The 26,169-nt window shown below is 38.1% G+C and overlaps 1 protein-coding gene across 1 annotated transcript in view; it reads left to right on the plus strand.

Annotated features, from left to right (window-relative positions):
• DYRK1A (dual specificity tyrosine phosphorylation regulated kinase 1A) overlaps window positions 1-24,066 on the plus strand; it is a 57,179-nt gene extending 33,113 nt beyond the window's left edge. Inside the window, exons 2-11 of the mRNA XM_033147017.1 lie at window positions 6,280-6,479; window positions 12,651-12,743; window positions 13,151-13,339; window positions 13,815-13,962; window positions 15,712-15,998; window positions 16,814-16,960; window positions 17,213-17,353; window positions 18,783-19,089; window positions 19,446-19,570; window positions 20,806-24,066. Of these exons, the coding sequence (XP_033002908.1) occupies window positions 6,280-6,479; window positions 12,651-12,743; window positions 13,151-13,339; window positions 13,815-13,962; window positions 15,712-15,998; window positions 16,814-16,960; window positions 17,213-17,353; window positions 18,783-19,089; window positions 19,446-19,570; window positions 20,806-21,426 (2,258 nt within the window). The 3' untranslated portion in view covers window positions 21,427-24,066. The remainder of the gene's footprint in view (window positions 1-6,279; window positions 6,480-12,650; window positions 12,744-13,150; window positions 13,340-13,814; window positions 13,963-15,711; window positions 15,999-16,813; window positions 16,961-17,212; window positions 17,354-18,782; window positions 19,090-19,445; window positions 19,571-20,805) is intronic.
• The last annotated feature ends 2,103 nt before the right edge of the window (window positions 24,067-26,169 follow it).

Genomic DNA, 26,169 nt, shown 5'->3' on the forward strand with positions numbered 1-26,169 from the left:
ATTAGATCCACCAGGCCTCTCCATGTGACCTGCAAGTCCACTTTATCCAATGTATGACCCCAGGTGTAGGATAATGGTTTACTCTGAAAGTAGTGTTTGTAGGCACTGCCAATCAGTTGTGCCTCCGCCTGCAGAATTTGATGTCAGGCTGTGCAGGCAAACAAAAATGGGTCACATAATGTCAAGCTGACATCAGGTGCATGACAAGTGACTGACCCTGGCCGCTTGTTGAATTTGGCCCATGGGGTTGGGGGAACTAAGGATCCAGCTAGTTGGTTGGATTTTGTTCCCCACCCTTGCAATTTGGTTTTAGTTTGTATTGTCATATCAAAAAAGGAATGCATTACTGACGTCACAATTTCTTTATCTCCAATTCCAGCTACAACAAATAATACATAGCTGAGTTTTTTTGAGTTACATGCATGTAGGAATTTTCAAAAAGCATTTTTTTCTTTCCTAACCTTTATCTAGATCAATCTGTGTTGTATTCCAATCTAATTAACAAATTGTGTTAAATCATGACTACCTATGGAGTAAGGGGAGCGAACCAGTGACCGTCTAGATCAGTAGTTCTTATACATTTTTTCCTGGCCCACACTTTCAGAATAAAAATTTACTCGTGTCTTATCTTATTGATAAGAAATACATTGGAAAACAAAAATAAACAAACCCTAGCAGTACTTGATTTATAACATAGAACACAATTACTTTATAATATGATCATGGGACATAACAATGCACCTACATAAGAACATTAATCATTCCCAAAATATAAACAAGTTTCTTTGATTTTCCTTGAATCTTCCAGCCACACTTGCTATCCTCTCCAGTCACACCAGTGTGGCGTGCCACACCCTTCAAGAAGCACTGGGTTAGTTGTTAGTGAACTCCCAACTCCCAACATCACTAACTAGCATAGCAAATATTCAGGGATGATGAGGGTTGCAGTCCAGCATCACCTGGAGGGTCACAGGTTCCCTGCCCCTGCTCTAGAGCAAGACTTTTTTAAGGGGGGGACCTATACTCCCCCTCTTTGGATTTAGAATTTGAATGAGAGATTGTGATAGATTTGCTACCACCAATGTGCTGTGACAACTCAAAAATAATAAAGTTAGATTTTGACATGGTACGTAATACTTTACACTTGTACCATTTTTGTTTAAAATTTTTCTCAGAGAGCTCTTCTCTGAAGTCTCTTCCTTATTGTAGGGGGGGGCGGGAATTCTAGGACTTAATAGCTCTTTCAGATATAATAGGTAAGATTATGGGGGAGGGGATTCATCCCAAACATTAAAAGTAAAGCATGCCTAAAAAATAAGGGGTGAATTTTGAGTACTGTCTCTCCCCACATATGCTCATAGAGAGCTCTTCTCATGGGGCCTTACGGAGCCTGCTGTCCTTTCTCCATATTCCCTGTTGCACATGCATCAGAGCATACTGGTGATTACTAGGAGCAGGAAGTCCTAGTATTTCAAGTAATGGACAATGTGCTGTGTTGTTTGTGTGCCCATGGGGGCATGACAAGGTGGTGGTGATTTTTTCTGATTCTGCAGTTATGGTTATTTTATTACCTATACATTCATGCAAAGAGATAAAGAATATTCAGTATACATATAGTTGGAATCCTTACAGAATCCAGTCATGTATGTCTTCTTATAAATTTTGAAGGGGTTTTTTTTTTTAACACTAAGTTAGAATAGGATCTGATTTAGCACATGTGGATTGTGTATTTCTTGCCACCTTTACAATTAGACCTGATTAGTCTTGGGGTGTTCTCGAAGCTACTAACATGAGTTTGGCCAAACTGCGGGAAGCAGTGGAGGATAGGGGTGCCTGGCGTGCTCTGGTCCATGGGGTCACGAAGAGTCAGACACGACTGAACGACTGAACAACAACAAGTCTTGGGGTCTCTGTCTTGCACTCAGACTGTCTCTCTTATATAGCCTTCCTAGGGATACTGAAAATAAGTTACATGCAACTTTGAAACTTGGCAATTTCATTGGTTATTAGTAATGTTAATTATGTTTTAATTTTATGAAATAATTCCATTTTAGAAATGGAAATTGTTCTGTGGGAAAATATAGTACACTCGATTCTCAATTTAACATGTGTTTAACATGTTCAAATTCAACTTTACACTGTTGAAAGCTGGCTGGTTGAAATAAGATACATGGAAGGCAGAGAGTTTTCCCAATGCAGAAGGTGCTTTGAAGCTCCTAGACTGGCTTACTCGGCTCTGGGAGGCTCTTGCAAGATCTTGGATGGCCCTGTGAAATTTCGTGAGAGCCTCCCAGAGCCTGGTAAGCAAGAGCTTCAAAGATCTGTGCCTTGCTTGGGTGGGGTAAGATCTGTTCAGTGTGTCAGCTTCAGAAGGTAAGATTGCTCACATAGGGTCAGTTCCAATGGATTGTTTTGACTATATGCAATTTCAGCTTTATACGCTATCCCTGGAACATAACCCCTGTGTAAGATATGACTGATTGGTAGCAGGAAATTTTCCATTACTCATAATTTCCCATCCGACTGCAGAATGCCAGTACACTCCTTTTAAGTAGCACATTGCCTCTAAGTAGAAGCTAAATTTTCTAGAGTGTTGATGAGTGACTGTTTACTTCTGTCATCTAGGAAACATAATACTCATAAAAGTCAAATCCTGTTTAATTTTGCAACTTAGTGTTGGCACTGAATTTAGTATTACTTTCAGTTTTTCTCCCAGAAGTGTGGGTTAGAGTGCTGATAAAAACAGGTCTGTAGGATGCACAAGTTTTAGAATTCTTCATTTGGTATTATTACTTTGGGAAATGCACCTATTTTTGATTGCAGGATATGGAGAGAAGCAACTGATCACAGATCACTTTTAATGGGAAAAAATAATTTTCTCTTTTCTGTTGGGCCCTGAAACAAATGTTAGCTTTGTGAACCTCATGCAGTTAAGTGTGCTAAGAAGGGAGGAGTTCATGTAAGTTAAGCTGGGAACAAAAGAGTACGCAGCTGCTGCTCACTTACTCTTCCTCCTAAGCCTCCATGCAGATCAGCACTATTGACTGAACATTGCTGCCTCAGGTTGGAAAGGAACATGTGCCCTGCCACTTGTTCCTGTTCAACTCCAATCAAGGCTCTGTTTCTATGTCTACCCTCTGGTTTTGGGGAAGCAGGCACAGAGAATAGCTGCTGCCTCTTAACCCCCTTGGTCCCCAAACTCCCAAATTCAGTGGTTAAAGTGGCATTCAGGGGTTCTACCAGCTGTTTACTAGTAGCAGCATGCTGAAGGAAGTAACAGCTGGATGGAGCTTTCATTGGTTGTCACTCACATGTGATTCTTCTTTGAAGAAGCCCCCATCCTTGGCTAATCATTTCTTAAAGGGCATATTTTTGTTCTAATTCCAATTTAGTGAAAGGCGAAAGATTTATACGATCTGAAGAGAAACCAAGTAGTGACTGTATCTCCTGAGGGTTTTGATGTAATAGTTCTGCATTTAATCTATCACTCATTGATTTCCTATAAGAGATTTAGCATGGTTAATTCAGAGTTCTGGTCCTATTCTTGGAGTTACTGTGTCCATCCCAGCCTGCATCAGTGTTAGATTTTTACTTGATCTCAACCCAGATGGAAAAATGCATTGGGACTGGAATACCCCCTTTCCTGGAATTATAGTTAAGAATTGAGAGAACATTAATATTTCAAACCCTTCTAATAGCAAGGCACTGTATTTCTATGCATGCATACTTGGGAGTAAGTCTTACTGGACTCAGAAGAGCCTTTTCTGCATGTATAGGTTCATACTGCAAGGGTTATAATAGGAGTTGTTTTGTCAACAATCTTTTGCTGTTCCAAAGATCTGAACCGGACAGTGCCTGCCAATTTTACTATAAAAGGGTCTTGGAGAGTCCAGGCTTGAATGGAGAGTTTAGCACCAAATCTTTCCAGTCAAGGAATGATCAAGAATTTTGAAGAAGAGTTGTGTGTTACTACTGGCTGCACCCTCAATTGTAGTTACTCAAACTGCAATTGGTAGTTTTGAGTTCTTGGTATCTTTTCAAATAGAAATACTGCTTTAGCATATATGTTAACATGTACCAATCCACATGCTGCTTCTAGAGAAATCAGTTTTCCTATGTGCATGTTAGCTTTTCTACCTGTGTTAATACATGAGTCATGTAAGTGTAAGTTTTCTCTAAATATTTTAATGAACTCTAGTGTGTGCATTAATTTTGCAGAGCAGTTTCCTAGTTGAAATTTTGTAGAGTTTTGTAAAGGTGGGTATACTTACTACAATGCTATTTTCCATCAAGCAAAACAACTACTGTAAGCTTGCTTCTAGTAAGAGGCAAACTTTTACTTGATGGAAAACATTAAGTTACTTACCAGAAACAAACAAAATAATGTTGTCAAAAACATTCCTATTATTTACAACCCTTGTAGTATCTTATGTTTATCTCTCTCTTTTTGCACAGCAGTATGATGGCTTCAGGCTGTTTATAAATCTGTCAAACAAACAAACAAACAAACAAACAAACAAAACTTCCTTACAATAAGATGGTGACTGCTGCAATATGGACATTTATTATCTAAAAACAGAAATTGGTTTAGGAATTACATCAGATACCAAAACCATTTTCATGCAACAATAGATAGATGGAAACATTCTGTATTATATAGTTTTACATATGTAGAAACACCTTCAGTTTTAATGATGCTAATGAGATTACAGTACTGGTATCTTGCATCTTCATCCCCATAGTGGCAGTATAATATTATTGTTGAAAAATTGTAGCAAGGATGTCTTTCATATGTATATACTTAGTGTCAAGTGGACTACAGTCAGATAGCAATATCTCACTGGTCGGGGAATGGATGCCAGTTCAGGTGTTTGACATTAGTATCTGAATAGACTTGGACTTCTAGAAGTGTTTAGACCTCATCTACACTATGACTCACAGTACTGATATCATCTTTCTAAATAAAACAGAAGTAGAACCATTACAAATAACTTTTATTGCCTAAGAGTTTCAAAGTTATATTAACAATTAAGGTGCAATCCTATGTATGTCTGCTCTATATCATTGAGTTCAGGGGACTTACTCCGAGGTGAGAAAAATTTAATCTTAGTGTCTTTTTGGTATACATCATAGTATGGCATTGAAATTTCACGACACTTTATATAATTTTTGTATTGTCCAAACTGATAACAAAACTCCATAAAGCAGTTACTAAAAAAAGAAGAAGAAAAAGAATGACCAAGCAGTTAAAAACAGCCTATAACTGTGCTATATATAAACAACAGAAGCAAAGCCATAAAATATTGTCATAAAATAAATATATTTTTAATGTGTTCATTAAAGGTGTCTGCCTCATCCCCTGCTTGTTTTGTGGGAAAGAATATTTAATAATTAATTTAAATCAAGTTTCCCTTTTATACTTCACACAATTCTTAAACAAACATACATATTCATTGTTTAATGAATATTTACAGCTAAATACGCTCTGAACACAGTCAGGGAGAAAGTCTCATCATTGGAGTGGTTGTAGTTAGTATTGCTGTTAAACTAACATTTATTTTATTTTAGGAAATTGCATATATGATAGTGCATTCTGTGCTCACCACATTGGAATGCTTATTAGAAGTCAACCACATATAACAAACAACTATTTTTATTTCAAAGTCTTTATATATAAAAGGGCACTGTCAAAGTACACTGACTTTCAGGCAACAAGGGCTGGTAACTACTGCCAGGTGCCAGGGTGGAGGTGCAAGATACCCCAGGTCTTCCTTTCCTTGTTATGGCCCACAAGCTTTTGAACATGACCAAGGTAGGAAGGGAAAATGGGCCCCTATTGAGTCCCATGAAATTCCCCACATGTAGACTGCACCACTGGTTGGACTGGCCATATCGGTTATTGAAAAGGCTGAAGAAAGTAAATGTTGATGTAAAATCTAGTAAGCAGAAAGGTGTATCTGTAAATTATATATCTGTATCCATCCATATAATAAAATCAGTCAATGCATACACATGCTCGCACACACAAGAAAATAAATATTATACAGACATATGCAATTTCCTCAACTACGGTAGGTTAATCAACAGTTTTTAGAAATGAGAAACTTTGACTCACCCATATCCAGGTGTGTTTGTTTGTTTGTTTGTTTGTTTTAAAAAACCCTAAATGAAAGCTGATCCATACTGAAAAATACCTCCCCCTTTTTGTATGTTTGACATGAAGGTAAAGCTCAATGGAATTAAGAAAGCTATACTAAATTCTTGTGCTGTCCTTTCTAGGAGGAGAGACTTCAGCATGCAAACCTTCATCTGTTCGGCTTGCACCGTCATTTTCATTCCATGCTGCTGGCCTTCAGATGGCTGGACAGATGTCCCATTCGCATCAGCAGTACAGCGATCGTCGGCAGCAAAACTTAAATGACCAACAAGTTTCTGCCTTATCATATGCTGACCAGATTCAACAGCCTCTCACCAACCAGGTATGCGACATTTAGGAAATAAATATTTAAGCTGAGATAGTGCTCATACACATCAGTCTGGAGTTCCATACCCTCCTGCTAATAGTTCATATCACTCCCACCTGACTCCGCTTCTTCACTGCAGAGTGGCAGCTGGGCATTTGATGGTAACACATGATTCTACTATCAAAATATGAGTGGGAAAATGCCTTTTTCATATCTCACCTCAGCCATTAACTCACTAAAAGTATGCATAATGTTGCTGATAGCTTAACTATTTCTCTTAATTGTGCTTGGAACTTTGTTTAGTTCTTGGTTAAGGCAAGGAGCTGGGTTAGCTTTAATCATGTAATGTGTTGCTGACAATAACTCATGGTTTAGAGTGGTTGTAGCAAGTCATACTCCAGGAAGGATTGTGGGGTTTGGAGGGTGGAGGTATGTGAGGGGGAAGAAAGATTCCATCTCTCTCTTGATTTCTTAACCATGGTCATGTAGCAAATGCTACATTTGTACTAAACCTAAGTGGCCTTACACAAGCCACATGTATGTGCAATATAAAGATAATTATAATAATCTATAACTTAGACCCATAATATAGATAGGGATGGATCAAGGGGGAGAAAGATACTGATAGTAAGCAATATGCAGTGTTTTTTCTGGGGGGATGCAGGGGTATTGCATACCCCTAAACATTTTGTGAATCTAAGTTTGGCCTCATTGAGGGCAGTATTTCAGTATGAGTAGGAAAATTAGAGCACCCCAAACATTTTTTTAAAGAAAAAAGCACTAAATATATGTATTGCCTTGTGTATTCAGGAATTACAATAATTAGATTTTAAAATTTTTACATGGGATGGAAACTTCAGTCCTGACTTTACATTCACTGATTTTCTATGTAACTAATACCAGATTCTTCTTCCCACAACCATTAGTCCACTGTGATTATAGTAGTAGCATGGTGTTTTTTAAAAGTGTAGTGTAGTCTCTAAAATACGTCATGATATTATTCCTGAGGAGCAACTTCATCAACTCAGAAACGTCTATCCCAAAATTTACCTTGCCTATTCCTTTGTGGTTCTATCTCTCCATTCCACAAGGTGTTCTTGCATCTTCAGTCTTCATTTGGGTACCCAAAGCCAAGTGTTTGTTAAACTAGCCTATCTATAACTGCAAATTAGACTTCCTTCACCACTTAGATGATACTTGAAAGTAGAAAGTAGAAGATACTTTCAACCCATTTACGGTATGGAATTAAGCAGTTTAAAATATTTGATAATTGGTGCATTTAAGCAAAGGAACCAGGAACAAAGTCTACCAACTAATAAATTGTGCAGTCTTACAGCCTACCACTGGCCTCTACTGGTAAGAGTGCATTTAGTATGCATCCTAATTCTATGCTAGTTGACATTTTATTGTTTAACTGTTTAAAATCAAGCCTAAAACACATAGTTCTGAAGTTACTACTTCAGAAACAAATTCTCTTCAAATGGTAATAATTTGTTAGACATCTTTGCTGCATAAGATTTCCAACATATAGTCTCAGTGGATGAGATACAGTGATGTCTTCCCACTTGTGCAAGAGGAACTCCAATAGTGAAACAGAACTTGTACTTTCTTTCCTCCAATCCACCCATCCCCAGATCTGCTATGCGGGTTCCCCCAACCCCCTGGAGAATATTTGAGGTGTGTGGGGAGGGGTGGAAATAGAAAGGGAGACCAAGAAACCCCATTGTGCTGCTAGACATCTATTCATACAATGTTGGATCATACCTAGTATTTCTATCTATTATCATTTCTATATTCTTCATTCTTGAGGCCTTCACATCCTGTTCATAGTTTTCCTAGAACAGGCACGTCCAACAGGTAGATCGTGATCTACCGGTAGATCACTGGACACCTGTGGTAGACCACTGGCTCCTCCCAAAGAAGCTCAACAACTGTGGCTCCCCTAAGAAAAGCTCAACATTTTTGCCCTGCACCCCGCAAAAAGGGGCCTCCCTTCCTAATAAAGCTCAACAACTTCAACCTGGAAACCCCCCCAAAAGGGGGTAGATCACTGTCTCTTGGGAGTTGGCCACCCCTGTCCTAGAACATTTGGCTGGCCTCTGTAGGAATGAGATTGTAGACTAGCTAGAATCTCAATCTGATTTAGTGGGGCTTTTCTTTATTTTCTTTTAGTCACTCGTCTCCTGTTTTAAATCTTCATTATAAAATTCTAAATTCCTTGTCTTGGGATTTAAATTAATCTTATCCATAGCATACAGTTTACTTAAAACCCCATTGAAAGTCCTCCTAATTCAGACCAAGTGTCCATCTAGAATTGAATGCTTCTGGTATGCTTCTGCATGGCTGCAAGCACACAGGAAGGCATTAACCACCTTCAACTGTTTCCTTCCACCCCCTGACAGGTTTTCTCAGGAACACCATCTCTGAATCTGGAGGTTTATTTTGGCTGTCATGTCTGACCCATTGACAAACATGTTCTCTATGGATCTGTTCAGTGTCATTTTAAAGCTTTCTTGGCACATGGCAATTGCTTCATACTGCGGCAGCCGTAAAAATTGCTGATCAGTTTTGTTGGTGTCCCAGAATTCTAGTTGTATTAGAAAGGGAGAATTTCCATCTTGTTCTACACCATGCTCTCCCTCAATTGTCTTTTTTCTAAGTTAAATTAATCCAAACACTTTTCTTTATCCTTCTACCCTTTAATAATTTTGTTGACCTTTTCTGCACCAAATCCAACTCAATTATGATCTCTTTGTGATGGGATTGTCCAAATTACATAGTATTTCAGGTGAGGCCAAACTGTATATTTCCACAAGCGCATTATTTTAGTTGTCTTTTTTTTAGTCTCTTCCTAATAATTCCCAGCAGTGAGTTTGCCTTTTATACTGTTGCTTCTCACTGAGGTGACATTTTTCTTGAGGTGTCTGCAGTGCCTGTAAGATCTCTTTCCTAGGTATTCATTACCATTTCAGGCCCCCATCTTTGCATATGTGATTTTAGGATGTTTTGTTCCCAAGTGCATCACTTCCTTACACCAAACTTAATTTGCTATTTAGAAAAGTTATTTTGGTTTGTTCTTCACTGTCTTCTTGAGCTTCTGCTATTCTGAATACAGGTGGTGACCATTTCACACGGGGCTCCTGTCCGTCCGTCCCCATGTTGGTGGAGCCCCACCCCCTTCTGTGTCAATAAGGACCTGTGTGCTGGCAATCACACATCAATTGGATGCACTTAAAATGGTCACCACCTGTAATTTGAAGTCATCAAAAGTTTAGCCAACTTCTTACCCCAATTTCATGTCATTTATGAATAAATTAAATAAAACCTATCCCTATTGCTTACCTTCCTATTGTAAAAACTATCTGTTTACTTCTATGTTCTGCTCCTGTTCTTTAACCATCACTAATTGCTAAGATTGTGCAGGAGATGTTGGTTGTGAACTTTGTCAAAAACTTTTTTGAAATCCATATGTAGAATGTCAGCTACACCCACACATTAGTTCTCTTAAATAATGTGAAACTTTTGGTGATGCAGAACTTCCCTTCACAGAAAAAGTCTCCTTCATGTTGGCTAGTTCTTCTATATTCATTATATATTTTGGAAAGTGGGCCTGTTTGCTGTGTATTTTGACACCTCTTAAGATACCACAACCATCTTTTGCATGATGGTTCCTGAGATCAAGGACCAGGTTCTTAATTGTGTTTGGATACAATTGAACACCATTTTGAATCAATATATTGGACTGAACCTTTCAAAACTGCACTTATTATTTGGCTTCTTAGAATTTCTGAGCAGCACCAGCTATGAGACTAATAGTACCTAATATTCCCAGCTAATACAGACTAAGTGGCCCGCAACTTCCTGACTCCCCTCCAATACCCCTCTTTTTTAAAAAAAAACAACAACAACACTGTTGTTACATTAATGTGTAGTCAAACTTCTAGTACAGAAGCCAATTATAGTGACAAATTGCAGATTTATGTAAGGAAATCAATATACCATCTGGATCTGCTGGCCTGTTAATGTTCATTTCATTTTCTCTGGAACTTCACCTTTCATCACTTTGATTTGAAAAAAACCAAAAACACATCACTTCAAGCATAGATATCTTCTGACCAGTATCTTTTGCTGTTAAAAAAATACACAATGAATGCATTGAACTCTTCAGTCTCCCCATTTTCTTTCAATAATCCTTTCAATCTTTGTATTATCTAGTTGTCCAACATCCACTAGACCATCAATCACAATTCTATCAGCATTGTTGGCTTGTGTTTTTAAAGGAGTTGCACTCCTCTTATATTCCAGTCCTATGTGGATACTGGAAATATGATTACAACTGAAAAGCTTGTAGGATGATTCTTCAGGAGTCATTTGGTTTTAAGGTGTCTTAGTGAGTCAGACTATGAAGATTTCTCCCTCTTTCATTTCTTGTTGGAAAACTGTTATCACTCACAAGGAATATGTTAAAACCATTTGACAACTTGTTTTACAGGCTTTAGGCTCCATCTGCTGGCCAGATAAAATTGTAACACATAGATCAGGTTCACAGCCTCTGCTAGCAATTATATTTATTTTGCTGTTATAGGGTATTTTAAAACTTGGGAAGATTCACTTAAAATAACAAAATCTCTCAACCCAGTATCCCTTGTTTCTGCCACAACCTTTAAGTCAATAGAAAGTAGCCCTATTTGCCTCTAGTTTTACCTATTCAGATTAAGTTTTCACTTTCCCGCCAGAAGGTTTTCACTTTCCTGTTTGCCTGTGTTCTATGTCCACAACTTTATTTCCACTTCTTTTATCCTAAGTAGCTTTAACACTTGTGAATATCCCATAGCATCACAACAGCTCAATAAGTGGCTGGGATAAAGAAGAAGGTGGACAGCAACCAGTTTTTATTTATTTATCTATCTGTCTTTCTGCCTATTTCTCGTCAGTTTATATTGGCATCTATAAATATAGCAACAAAATTTTAAAAATTCCTTCCAGTAGCACCTTAGAGACCAACTAAGTTTGTTATTGGTATGAGCTTTCGTGTGCATGCACGCTTCTTCAGATACCTGTAACTATAAATATTGAACTATTATAATGTGAGCTTGGAAAAAATTAACCTTTGAAATTCCAAAGCATTTTGAATTCAGTATATTGAAAAATCTTGCATTTATGCAAGGTATATGGACTGGTGCATATGTCTGATATATCTGGGACGAGTGATACATGAGCAATAGCCAGAGCAGATGACATCTGCTATTTTGCATTCTGTGATGGGTATCCATGTACATCTGTTTGGAATGGCTCAACACTCCTTCAGATACCTGGTCAATCCATGTTCACAAACCTTCAAAGGAAAAAACAAACCCAAGCCGCCTAAACATATTTTGAATTTTTCAAAATACCAGAATACAGAAATATATATGCTCCATAATATGACTTCACAAAGTCTCTTTAAGTTTCAAGTAAAATAGTTAAATTCGGTTGTTAAATTCAGACTAGAAAATCCAGTGAAAATCAGTAAGAGGGCCCAAGCAATATTTTTACCTTTTTTGGGTAAGGTAATAGTGTAGTGGGTAGTTATTAACATCCAAGCCAGGTCTTCAGTGAAGTGACATAGACGTAACTAAAATAGAAGCTTGGGAAGTGATACAATGTAGTTCTTGATAACCTGAGTGGCCAATCATCATTAGAGAGGAAAAATACAGGATCAACCTCATGTTGAAGTCTGTGAATCTGTCAGTAAAGAAAGAATTATATGTTTGCTGCAAGATCCAAAATGTGATGTGCTTAATTGGTTAAGTAGTATATTGGAGAATTATTTTTTTAAAAATAATAATAATAATAATACTTGTGGTATTGTTTCAATGCACCATTTCTGAACATTAAATGTTTGAATGCACCCTTTCCGCGTGCCACTGAGGCACGCTTTCGCTATTGGGGCCCCCCCACTGCCGCCGTGCTGCTGCTGCATGATTTCCGTTCTCTTCCTGGGGCAAAGTTCATAACCCGAGGTACTACTTCTGGGATAGCAAAGTTTGTAACCCGAAGCATTTGTAACCCGAAGCGTTTGTAACCCGAGGTACCACTGTACTCTTTTGAGGAGCATAGAATAAGATAGTCCATTCATTTATTTTAGATACTGTGTTAGTCTTTCCCCATTTGCTTAAGGTAATATTTGATATTGCCGTTTTACAGAGGCGGATGCCCCAAACTTTCCGTGATCCAGCAACTGCTCCTCTGAGGAAACTATCTGTGGATTTGATCAAAACTTACAAACATATTAATGAGGTAAAATTTACATAATTCACCCAGTTGCGTTTTATTTGCACACAAATGGTTTTGTTTATTATAAGTAGCATTTTAACAGGTTTTGTGTTTTCTGTACATGATGCATTTCCTGATACTAAGATGCTAATTGAGTTGTATAGTTTTACTCTAATAAGGTGGTGGGTTCCTGTTGGCATTAAAGATTACCAGCAAAAGGTAATCTTTTCTTTTCAGTAGTCATTTTGGTGGCCTTGTTTTGCTTTCAGAGTGATTGGCATGGGGCCACTAGGTCAGTATTAGAAGGCATAAGTTGTGCTTCATTACAATTTCCCTGAATTGAGTTTTTTTATGGGAAAATACAGTAGTGTTTTAAAACAACAAAATATTGTCTGGTGATTGGTTCATGTAATTATGTTTTGTAACTTCAGGTTTACTATGCAAAAAAGAAACGGCGACACCAACAGGGCCAAGGTGATGATTCGAGTCACAAAAAGGAGCGAAAGGTTTACAATGATGGATATGATGATGATAACTATGACTACATTGTGAAAAATGGGGAAAAGTGGATGGATCGCTATGAAATTGACTCTTTAATAGGCAAAGGTTCATTTGGACAGGTAAGCAACCTCATCATTTGGATATGGCAAGTTGTAGCCACTGTGTGCACAAGTTGCTTCACCATTTATATATAATCCGGGCTACAGATGGGAAAAATATGGGTGGCCTTCAGCGCTGCACTTTGATGAATGCTCTGTCTGCACAAGCATTGACACTTCCCAGATGGAATGATCCCACCTCTCCTTTCCCTGCATGACGGGGGAAAGCTCTGTTGTGCAAGCAGAAGTCCTTGCACACGGCTTACACCGATGGGGCTCATTAGGTGAAACCCACCCATTATTAATTTTACCAGGTTGACTCAGCATTTGATATGCCCCGTCCAAAGTAAAGCTATGAGGGATCATTGGTTCTTTGTTCAAACTGCTTCTTTGAGAGATTCTATTGCTTTGAAGAAATATTTTATATAGATAATGATTTTTGTGCTAGAGATCTTAATATACATATGTGAGATGATAATGTATTTTCATTTTACAGGTTGTAAAGGCATATGACCGTGTGGAACAAGAGTTTGTGGCTATTAAAATTATAAAGAACAAAAAGGCTTTCCTAAATCAAGCCCAGATTGAAGTGCGACTTCTTGAGCTTATGAACAAACATGACACGGAAATGAAATATTATATAGGTATTACTGGAGAACTTTATATCTGCATCTTTATCACAATGATGAGGCATTGCATTTTCTTTTTCTTTTTTAAGTAGTTCAGTCAAATTTTTCAATAGGAAGAAATCATCTTTGCCAATAAGCACTTTATAACTAATGTTTGGGAAACAAACTATAGGAAGATCTCTTACTTAATCTTTCTTGTAATTTCTTGTTCTCTTGCTTCTTTCCCCTTTTATCATTGTCCAGATGTGTTTCCTCACTTGGAAGGCCAATCTATAACATCCTTCCCTGTTGTGGTACCCTCCAGATGTTTTGGACTACCGGCTAACATCTATCCACATCAACATTGTCCAAAACATGTGGAGGGCATTAGGATGGGGATGGTTGATCTATAAGTTATAATTACAGTCATACCTCACGTTACGGCCACTTCAGGTTGTGCGATTTCGGGTTGCGCACCGTACCAAACCCGGAAGTACTGGAACGGGTTACTTCTGGGTTTCGGCACTCACGCATGCGCAGAAGTACTAAATCACGCTATGCGCAGAAGTGCCGAATCACAACCTGTGCGTGCACAGACGTGGCGCTGCGGGTTGCAAATGCTGCGGGTTGCGAACGTGTCTCCCGCATGGATCACATTGGCAACCCGATCATCCACTGTACCTATAATAGGAGAAATTCATTCAAAGATGCACATTTCAGATGACTGCAATTGTCTTGTTCAGAGCATCACCTCAATTAATTGCAAACAGATTGCAAAAGGTATCCAAAGTTGTTGCCAAATCATTTCTCATTATTGATCCAAGTGTGGAACTTTTGACAGCTATATAATCTGTAGCTATTTAAACAACTGTCCATTTGTGTTGATTGCTCATTTTAGGTTGTTCTAATAGTAATTATATTTTGGCAGCAGCTTTATATTAGTAGCCAAAGCTTGACTTTGCTCAAATTCAGACACATTTATATTGCTGCTTTGCTAACTTTGCTTGGCAGTTAAAATTCCTCACTAGTCAAATTCAAAAGGGACTATGTTGCTTGTGTATCTGGAAACAATTTCAAACCACCTTTTACATAGATCTTTCTCAGTAACTTATGTCCTAAATGACCACCTCAGTTCTGTAGAACAGTTGCTAATGGTGGCTCAGTAGACACAGTTTTTATGAATGAGCTGTTGGGTCAATCCACCTCCTTTCCAGTAGTAAAATTTGGGTTTTTAGGGTAGAACTAATGGTCTGGGGAACTTCCAGTAGGTTTGTTCTTTTTTTTAAAAAAAAAGAACAGCAACCACCCTCTTTCCAGTGTATTTGTTGAACATGTCAGTTACTGATTCCCCCCCCCCAATAATCGCCTCCTGTCTTCACTTACAACAAATCATATCTGCTTATACCTCCTAGTGAAAAGTGGGTTTCTAACACTTTCCTTAGACTACATTGATGCAAGTAGTTTTAATTTATCAGCAGGTGTAAAGCATGATCCTTTGGCCAAATTGGTAAATCTTCCGTAATAGGGAAATGTAAAACATGTTGGGGCAGACTTTTGTAGACACTTTAGGAAACTTTGTGCTCTGTTGACTTGTCATCAATACTGTTATCATCTGGATCATTGAATAATATGTATCTATCTCGACATACATGATGTAGGATGCTCAAATAAAGCTTTAAAGCATGAAAATTTATGGAAATAAATTACCTTAGCAACTGACAATTTTGTATTTATGATTTTCACTTATGAGAATACATTTGTAATTACATTGTTTTCTTCTTTTAGTGCATTTGAAGCGTCATTTTATGTTCCGAAACCATCTTTGTCTAGTTTTTGAAATGCTCTCCTACAATCTTTATGACTTGTTGCGGAATACGAACTTCAGAGGGGTTTCACTGAACTTGACACGAAAGTTTGCACAACAGATGTGCACTGCACTGCTTTTTCTTGCAACTCCTGAACTTAGCATCATTCACTGTGACCTAAAACCTGAGAATATCTTGCTCTGTAACCCCAAACGAAGCGCTATCAAGATAGTTGATTTTGGTAGTTCTTGCCAACTTGGGCAGAGGGTGAGTATTTATAAATGTGTTAACATTTGATGCAGGGCAACTTGAAAAGCAGTATAAATTTCAGGATATTTCAATAAATAAAACAGATTTTAGATCCATAATTTGTATGGGGAAAGGATGTAAATAATTTCTTCAGCAGATAAAAAAGGAATGCCAGAGCTGCTGCACCCCCCCAAGCAAATCCTAAGAATTTTAAATGATTCACTGCTTTTATCATGACCAGTATATAAATACTTTGCTTTACTAAAAAGATTAGTTGATGTGTTAACATGGCATTCAATAAATCTTGAATGTGTGGTTCACATGTCAAAGTACTTCCATTTTTTGCAGGGAAGAAAGGGAAGCTGCAGCAGTTTAATATATGAAATATTTGGTTTTTGAAAAGTTGATCAGAACTACCTTTTCTAAAGTTGTAATTTCAACATAAAGTAGGGTTTTCAGTTTTTGAGTGCAATAGCAAAATGAACTTACAATGTATACTAAAACAAAATATTTTGTAATGTTTACTCTAATACCTATCACATTGGTCACCTTGAGATTTCTCTGTAGTTTTTTAATAACTGCCAAGCTTTCTTGCAAATAGTTTTCATTGTTTCCCCCGTATCTTGTACTTCAGATAACAATGCTTGGCTATAAATGATTTAATACCTAAACTAAGAATGAGTTTGGCCAAACTGTAGGAGGCAGTGAAAGATAGGCATGCCTGGCATGCTCTGGTCCATGGGGTCACGAAGAGTCAGACACTACTGCACGACTGAACAACAACAAAAAGAATGGACTTAACCTTATCTAATAACATTGTTTTTACAATACAGATATACCAGTATATCCAGAGTCGCTTTTATCGATCACCAGAGGTGCTATTGGGAATGCCTTATGATCTTGCAATTGACATGTGGTCCCTTGGTTGTATCTTAGTAGAAATGCACACTGGAGAACCCCTCTTCAGTGGTGCAAATGAGGTATGTAATTCCAAAAAGGTGGGGATAATATTATGGAACTTTTTAATGTTGTGTAAAGCAAAGGCTTAATGTTATCTGGAACAGACAGTATAAATTGTGTGATTGTGTGAATTAATCCTTAATTGGTATCTTGGAATGCAGTCTAGAGTGTAGGGTTTAAGCTAACCTCCACATGCACTGATGTTACATGGTGTTGCTTAGTATTTTACCTTCATAGATTTTCCTAACTGGTTTCTTCTGCTTCCTAAACAGGTGGATCAGATGAATAAAATAGTGGAAGTTTTAGGTATTGCACCCGCTCACATTCTTGACCAAGCACCAAAAGCAAGAAAGTTCTTTGAGAAGTTGCCAGATGGAACTTGGAACTTAAAGAAGACCAAAGATGGAAAAAGGGTAAGTTGCTAATTCGAACCTCAGTCTTATACTAATTTGTTTATAGCTCCCATTGATTTAAAGATAACTATTTCTAAGGAAGAGACAATGGAAATTTGTCTTACCATATATTTCTGTTCATGGACAAAGATGGTGGACATTTCTCTGATGGGGTGATGCCTTCTTCTGGAGACAGCGGACAGTTCCTAAACAGCCTTCTGCCTCCTCCCCAGGGGAAGGGGCCATTGCACCCACCAGACCAACTGGCTAAGATTGTGAGGGAAACTCCAAAGAAAAAAATGCAGGAGAACTCACACCACTCAGGAGAAAAACTTCCCTAAAACTCACACCATTCAGGAATAAAACAAGCTGAATGGAAGGGAAAGAAACACAAACATGCTATAGGGCCACACACTCAAATTTGAGGCTCAACTTTATAGAATAAAAATGCCAGGACAAGAAACCTGGAGAGAGCAAGTCTGACCCAGCTACCACCAACTGTAAGCAGGGTCATTGTGGTGAGTGGGATGTCTGCTGGAGAAGAAGCAGGCGACTATTCAGGACCATGCTTGTAAACACCAGTGGGAAATTATCCCTATCAGAAAAATGTCCTCCATCCTGATCCAGCAAAATTGGCTTTTGATACTGGTCTGTTACCAATTCTCAGCCATAGTTTCTTTCAGCTATGGTTTGTTCAACAAACCACAAGTCATCTCATAAGTAAGTAAACAAGTCAGCAGCTTAGTGTGCTTTCCAGCTGGTTTTGCCTCGTGCCTTTGGAGCCTGTCAAACATCTGGAGTGAGGTGGCCAAACAATCAGTGGTTAAGTAATATGGTAGGGTTCAGAAGTAACACAAAATCATAGTTAAAACAAACAATTGTTTGTAAGCCAACAACAAACCATGACCGTGTTTCTCCTAAAATAAGACACCGTCTTATATTTTTTTCCGCTCAACAAAACACAGTATGGCTTATTTTCAGGGGATGTCTTATTTTAACCGTGTCGCATTGGTACGCTGCATAGCCATGCCTCTCCAGGCTGTTTTAATGGGAGGTACCACGTCACTATGGCTTATTTTCGGGGTATGGCTTATTTTTGGGGAACGGCTTATATTTCGCAAATGCATAGAAATCCTGCTATGGCTTATTTTATGGCCATGTCTTATTTTAGGAGAAACAGGGTGACTTTACATTGTGGCTGGCTGCCAGAAGACAAACGAGGGTTGGGTTCAGAAGTTCAAACAAATCACACCAGCTAAACAAACCATGGTATAGCATTCTGTGTAAATCACACTACTGTATTATATCATAAAATATGTGGTGCTTATATTCATTTTACAAAGAGAGTCTTTTAAGTTCAATGAAAGTAAAATTAAAGTACTTAATATTAAAATATTGTCAACAATATTTTGAGAACTGATAGCTTAAGGAATTTCTAATTTCTTAACAGGAGTATAAACCACCTGGAACCCGTAAACTTCACAATATACTTGGAGTTGAAACAGGAGGCCCAGGGGGACGTCGTGCTGGGGAATCGGGTCATACTGTAGCTGACTACTTGAAGTTCAAAGACCTCATCTTAAGGATGCTTGACTATGATCCGAAAACTCGAATTCAACCTTATTATGCCCTGCAGCACAGTTTCTTTAAGAAAACAGCAGATGAAGGTACAAACACAAGCAACAGTGTGTCAACAAGTCCAGCTATGGAGCAGTCACAGTCTTCAGGAACCACTTCTAGCACATCTTCAAGCTCAGGTACATTCTGATTATCACATTTAGGGGGGGAAAGCTAAAAATATCCAATGTTAATCATGCTCACTATAGACCCACTGAAATAAATTGACTTAAGTAACTTAGTTAGATACCACCCTAAGCTTTTGTCAGTATATTTGCTGTCTGAATAAAATGGCATTATTTTCTCTAATCTTAAACCTCCCAAAAGATTTTAGACATTGCTTTAGATTCCTTTCAATGGCAACAGCAAAGTCTTAGCGGACTGTGTATCAGAAACTTATTTTTAGATGGAGCCTTGCTTTCTTGACTCATTATGGACGTCTTGATTATCACGTTAATAGCATTTTCCATACATTTGTTCTGCTTAAATTTAAAAGGTGGCTCTTCTGGGACAAGCAACAGTGGAAGGGCACGGTCAGATCCTACACATCAGCATCGACATAGTGGTGGACACTTCACTGCTGCTGTACAAGCTATGGATTGTGAAACACATAGTCCACAGGTAAGACTCTTGAAGTCTCTCTCTTTCAGACCCTTCTGATTTCAAAGAATTGAACTGACCAAATAGTTTGTTGGGCTATACCTCAGGCTGGCCTGTTCTCTCCTACCTCTTTTCTTGCTCTGAATTCCTTTGCATCTTCTGGTAGGTTAGGCTGTGAAAAATAGTGACATACCCTTGCCACTTTGGGTGTAATTCAGCTAATGAATCCCATCAGCAGAAGCCCCATGCAAGGACCCATGCCCTCTGCAATTGTTTTTGGCAGGTGGGGGGGGGGTTTAGGAGGAACTCCCAGAAGAGTGCTTGTTCTGTCTGGCAAGTTAAAATGTTTGCCCTGACAGAATGATTGCCTTAGCACAACATTGAATTCCTCTCTCTGTGAGCTAGTAGCAGTATGGAGATTTAAACGAGGGCCTCCTACATTCAAATCCAGTTCAATTTATATGTTATCATACTAATAAATTGCCTCTCTTTTCTAATCCTTAATTTGGCAACATTATTCCTGAAGTGAGCTATCTAGATTATTGCACAGTAAACCTCCACATGAGGATTTGCAAGTGTCAAATCAGTTATCAAGGTCTTAGATTAGTATTTGTTTAATATACAGCAATGACCTTGTTCACATCTGCAGCTTGTTTCATTATCTATGTACTTTGACACCTAAATTATTGCCAGGATAAAGAATAATTCCTTCTAGGTCAATAACTTGTTAAACTGCTACCATTTAAGCTACCCTGTGACACCTAGGAATATGTGAATGTTCATTGTATGCATTTTAAAATGCAGATCTGCTAGTCTGAATTAGAACTTAAGTGTATTGCAGAACAAGGAAACTAGTGATCAGTGCAGCAAAGTGTATCACTTCTAATTTTTTACTCTGTGATCTGAAATTTTACTGCCCCTTTTGTGTTTGAATGTATGGTATACAAATGCCAGACTTGTTTAGATACCTATTTGGAAGTATGGTCTGCCTATATTAATGTTTATGTTTAATTTAGGATTGATGCAATAGTTTTATTAATGCCAGCTGACATTGTTTCCCTCCTGTTATGATTGCAACAGTGTTTCACTTTTGAATGTTCATACTAAAGTTTGCTTTTTATATTTTTTCTTTGAAAAAACAAGCAAGGTATCAAATAAGGGTCAACATGTTATGTTTAAAAAGCTACTTTTTATATTTAGCTTGAAGGGTATGACATAAAATGGAAGGATTTTAATTTATTTTTTTTAAATAATAGGTTCGTCAGCAGTTTCCTCCTCCTCTCGGTTGGACTGGCACTGAAGCTCCCACACAAGTCACTGTTGAAACCCATCCAGTTCAAGAAACCTCCTTCCACGTAACCCCTCAGCAACAGAATGCATTACACCATCACCATGGAAACACCTCCCACCACCACCACCATCACCACCACCACCACCATCATGGACAGCAGGCCTTGGGTAGCCGGACCAGGCCAAGGGTCTACAATTCTCCAACAAACAGCTCCTCTACCCAGGATTCTATGGAGGTGGTTCATACTCACCACTCCATGACATCCCTGTCTTCCTCAACTACTTCTTCCTCCACATCTTCCTCCTCAACTGGTAATCAAGGCAATCAAGCCTATCAGAACCGCCCAGTGGCTGCTAATTCATTGGACTTTGGACAAAATGGAGCTATGGACGTCAATTTAACAGTCTACTCTAATCCACGCCAAGAAACTGGCATAGCAGGACATCCAACATACCAATTTTCTGCTAATACAGGTCCTGCTCATTACATGACTGAAGGACACCTTGCAATGAGGCAGGGAATTGATAGAGAAGAGTCTCCCATGACAGGAGTTTGTGTTCAGCAAAGTCCTGTGGCTAGCTCGTGACTAAACTGAAACATATTTGTTTCTTGTGTGTTTTTATAGAAGTGGTGTTTTTCCAAAAAAAAAGTGCAAAGCTGCTTGAATCAGAAGGAGATAGACTAACTGAACCGCTACAGAAGGGCAAAGCTGATTATTTTTTTAAACTTGAACAGATTGCAAAGGGACAGTAAAGTTTTTAGAGCCATGATACGTATCCTAGATAGCTTTGAGGTGATGTCTCACCTTGCTGCCCCTATTTTAATTACCAGAACCAAGTCATAGATTCCTTCCCCTCACCCATTCAACAGGAGTAAAAGTTCAAATGTTGGTCTTAGTTGCAAACAGCTTTTTAAAGGCACTGCCCAGGATCATATAAATGGGCTTTTGGGGAGTGTTTTTTTATATAAAATAATAATAAAAATATAGAGGGTGGGAGAGAGTCATATGAATTTTAATTTCCCGAACACACATGAGCACGAAAAGGCAGTACTGGGAGGAAGAGGGACCTTCAGATTACAAAATATAGTCTTCAGCTGTTAAAAAAAAAGGGACGGTTGTAATGGTGTTCATGAGGCACATTGAGCATGCTAAGTGGCGGTGATCAGGATTCTCCTAATCTGAACCTACTGAGAATCAAAGCAGCAATTATAATGGGATTCTGTGTGTCTCGTATTTTGAGACCACAATCAGCTAGTATTGAAATATGGCTGGTCTTGTAACTAAGGTGCACTGAGAAGCAATCAACAGGTTGGTCTTGGCCAGTCCAGGGGGAAGTCTAAGTGGTGGTCTTTGGGATAACCTTTGGCCTTATGGATTTGGACTCTAACTTAGAGGAGCCTACCATTTCAGATGCAATCACTTTTGGACATGCTTTTGCAGACAGTCCTTAATGCTGAAAACACAGAATGGGTAATTCAAGAGGCCTTTCTTTTAAAATAGACTTTTGTGACCCACTTATTGTAAGGTATTGCAAGGTCACTTTGCGTGTGTCATAAAGTTGACTTCCTTATTAGTTGAAGGTCACAGGAGTAGTGGTTTGCTTTTGATGGAAATAGCTACAACTGTGTCCCTCCCTGCTTTTTACTTTTTTTGTTTTGTTTTGCTTTTTCTGGGCACGTGGTTTCTCCACCATTACTTCTGCACAAAGATGTCTTCTGTTCATCTTGAACATTTTTAAAAATGCAGAATTTTATGTGACTGCTTTTTTGCCTCACAATTATGCTGTGAATTTTACAAAAAATTATTTTCTTTTTTGATAATTTATTGTACCAAAGCTGTTTTTATAGCACATAGATGTCTGTAACCAATAATGTAGCAGTTCTGCACTTTGACACAAGGTGTAACTAGACCATTTTTAAATGTCAGTTGAAAATTATGGCTGTACTATTGCTTAAACAAAACTGGAACTGTTGTTGAATTCATAGCCAATACATTTACAGCAAACTGTGTACTGAACATGATAGATTTGACATCTAATTCAAGACTATAACAACATCTGTTACATTATAAATGTGTTCAGGCTTCTGAAAGTAAAAGGGACACTAGATCCAGAAGCTATGAAACCAGCAGTTGATTCTTGTATTCCTTATTAGCATAAATGTAAACTTGAAGGCAAGACCTTGATTGCATGAACAGGTCCAAAACGTTAGTATGAGTAAAGCAAAAAGCTTTTGAGACCTGAGGTTAGCAGGCTGTACTTAACAGGTGCCTAATGTTTGGGTTCTGCTGCCTTAATATAACACAGTCAGCTTGGCAGTTGCTAAATTTGTGGACCCACATAAAATATTAAAATTATGGATAAAAACACAGTGAATAAAATTGAGGGATTGGGGTAATTAAGTGATTATCTTTCCTTAACACTGTTTGCCCTTTATGTGTTAACAAAAGCAGTAATCTACCTCTGCCAGTAAACTAGTTTTAAAAAGGTCATTCAGCAGAAAACCATGTACTTCATACTGGTCAGTTTCACATGACCCAACTAGGTCAGGTCTTCTGAACAAAAGGTGTTTTTTTTAAAAACTAAAAAACTAAAAAAAACAAAAACAAAAGCCAGTCCTCACAATGGCAGCAGAGAGGCTGAATACAGTGCAAGTGTGAAAGAATGCTTTGGGAATTAAACCATTTTTGTAAATCAATTTTTTTATCAAGGGATCCATATTTCTTTTGTACTGAAATGTCAAGCATGTGAGTTAAAGTATTTTTGAACTTTTGTAGTTCAAAGATGTTTGGTGAGTGAAAGGCTGTCACCTTAGAAATGGAACACTGAGCTTAGCAATGCAAAAAGGAATCCAGTAGTTACTGCTGTCCAGGAATATAAGGGTATCAAATATGGGTAACTTTTTTTTTCTGTGCTGGTTGCCACACCTTAGCAAGCACCAAAAACTAATACTGTTTTTAAACCTACATAATCAAAAATCATAAATTCCAGTGCTTCTGCATACTGTGTTATGTTACAGTCCAGTTTTGTGTGCTTTACTACACAGTTTGGTTACAGGACTTCTGTGCATTGTAAACATAAACAGCATGGAAAAGGTTAAATACCTGTGTTCAGATTGTAAGATCTAGTCCGGACTTGCTGTGTATATTGTAACGTTAAATGAAAAGACAAGCCCTTTGTATTATAGTCATGCAGTCTTATGTATGATAAACAGTTGAATAATTTGTCCTCAGACTCTTTACTGTGCTTTAAAAAATAATTTAAGAAAAAAATGTAAACATAGTAAAATCTTCCTATGCAATTAACGTACTTTAAGGCCTGGTCTGCTAGGTATGATTATAATCAACATGTCATCATAGATACATTTGACACAGAATTTTAAGGATTATAGAATTAAAAGTTGGAGGCAGAATACATTATTTTGAGTTTTTAATTGAAATAGCAAGGTACTAATGAAATGTTCACACCTTCATATTGAAAGGCAGTATTATTTTTAGTTTGCAAATTGTATACAGTTTTGCACACACTATTTCCTTTTGTCTAACTTAGTTCATAAAGCAGGTTATATATGTACTCAAAAAGCTGGGGCTAGATTAGTCTAAGGGCACAATCTATCCCCATAAAGGTTCAGTCTACTTGGAGGAATTGGCAAAGGGCTTGATGGAGCTCTGTGAACCCTCAAGTTTATAGTCTCATGCTAGTGCCATTACCAAGAATTAGGAGACACATGTGACTCTCTGTCACCATCAATCTTTTCTTTGCAGCCAGGTGAGCAAGATGGGGATGCAGGTAGAGACTGTATGAATCCTATTCCCATGGTGGCATGTGTGTTTGCCTTGGAGAGTTGACTCAAACAAGCTGCACTGAGAGTGTTGCCCGTCCCTCCATGCAGCTATGCCTGTATTAGGGCTGGATTATGTTAGAAGGACAGGTTTTGATCTTGGTAGCTGAGTAGATTCTAGCATGCAGAAGGCATGGCACAGCCCTTGAATGAGTTGCAGAAAGGGGATAGGCGGCAAGGATTGGGGGAAGGACTGTCCATATCCATTCATCTTCACAGCAGTGCAACTCCCCATACCTGCAGCTTGAACTCTCATTGCCTTTTTATTCAGTTTGGTATACAATAGGAAGTTCCAGGTTTCATTTGTATCTCCACAATTACTGCTGTTTTCTCGCTTCCAACAAAGTCAGCTGATGCATTTTCTTCCAGCACTGGCTCTGTATTGTGCTTTTGTGCCTTATACCTTTGAGCCATCTTTGTCCTCTTTTCTTTTTCAGTTCTTCTAGCAATTGTCCTTTTCTAACTGCACCCTTTTTGAAATATTTCCAGAGTTACATTTTACTTCCTTTCCAACCTGGCCTCCCTTTGGTCTGGGCATTAATTCCATCTCAAAATTGCTGTAGTATTGCATTATTACATGCCCCAGATAGAGCATGTGGCCCTATTCAATAATTTGTGTCTAATGTATAGCTTCTGCAAGAGTTTTGATCATTTGCTTGTCATTGCACCATTTCTTGATAATCAAGTGTTAGTAAAGCTAGTTTGCATTATTTATACTATGCACGATGAATAGCAATTGGAAATGCAACTAAAAGTTAGTGATCAGATGAATTACAATTGGAAATGTAACTAGAAACTAGTAATCAGAGAAGTCCACATATATTGTGTCTTATTTTTAGCAATTTCCCATTGACAGCCCAGCAGGTATTATCAGTGCATTTGCCATGAAGACCAGAGTAAAAAAGGATAGATGCTTCTCCCCTAAAATTTATCTCTTGACCAATTAGCTTAGTAAAATAACAAAAGAATAAAATGGAACAGTTGCAAGTGAAATAAATGAAACCCAAGCTTCCAATCATTCCTGGTGGAATTTCTTTTTCATGATCCCACATCTTGCCCTACTGATTATCCAAGCTGTAAAAACCCCAAATTCTTCACTTTGCATATATGCACAGACCTAGTACCTCACTGCTAGGTTGAGTATCTTAATTGTTATAAAGTCTACATAAATGTTTAGAGTGCTCATCCTTTTATGTACTCAACAGAATTTAAAACATGGTACATGGGAACTGGTGTCACAACTGAAGGTACAGTAATTTAGTTCCATTTGTTTTACTTATTTGGGCCAATTTTGACTTTTCAATGTTTACAGTTCAAGGGATTATAAAAATGTACAAAACCCAACAGTATACTGGGGCACCCAAAAATAGCAAGTACACTCGCAAAGCTCTGCATTGCTCCCTCAAAATTTGTAAAGCTATAATCTACACAAACTCAGTAAGTATTGAGTTAATTAACATCCCACACACTGCTAACTCTATGGGTAGGT

The sequence above is a fragment of the Lacerta agilis genome, chromosome 4, assembly GCF_009819535.1.
Source record: "Lacerta agilis isolate rLacAgi1 chromosome 4, rLacAgi1.pri, whole genome shotgun sequence".
Lineage (NCBI taxonomy): Eukaryota > Metazoa > Chordata > Lepidosauria > Squamata > Lacertidae > Lacerta > Lacerta agilis.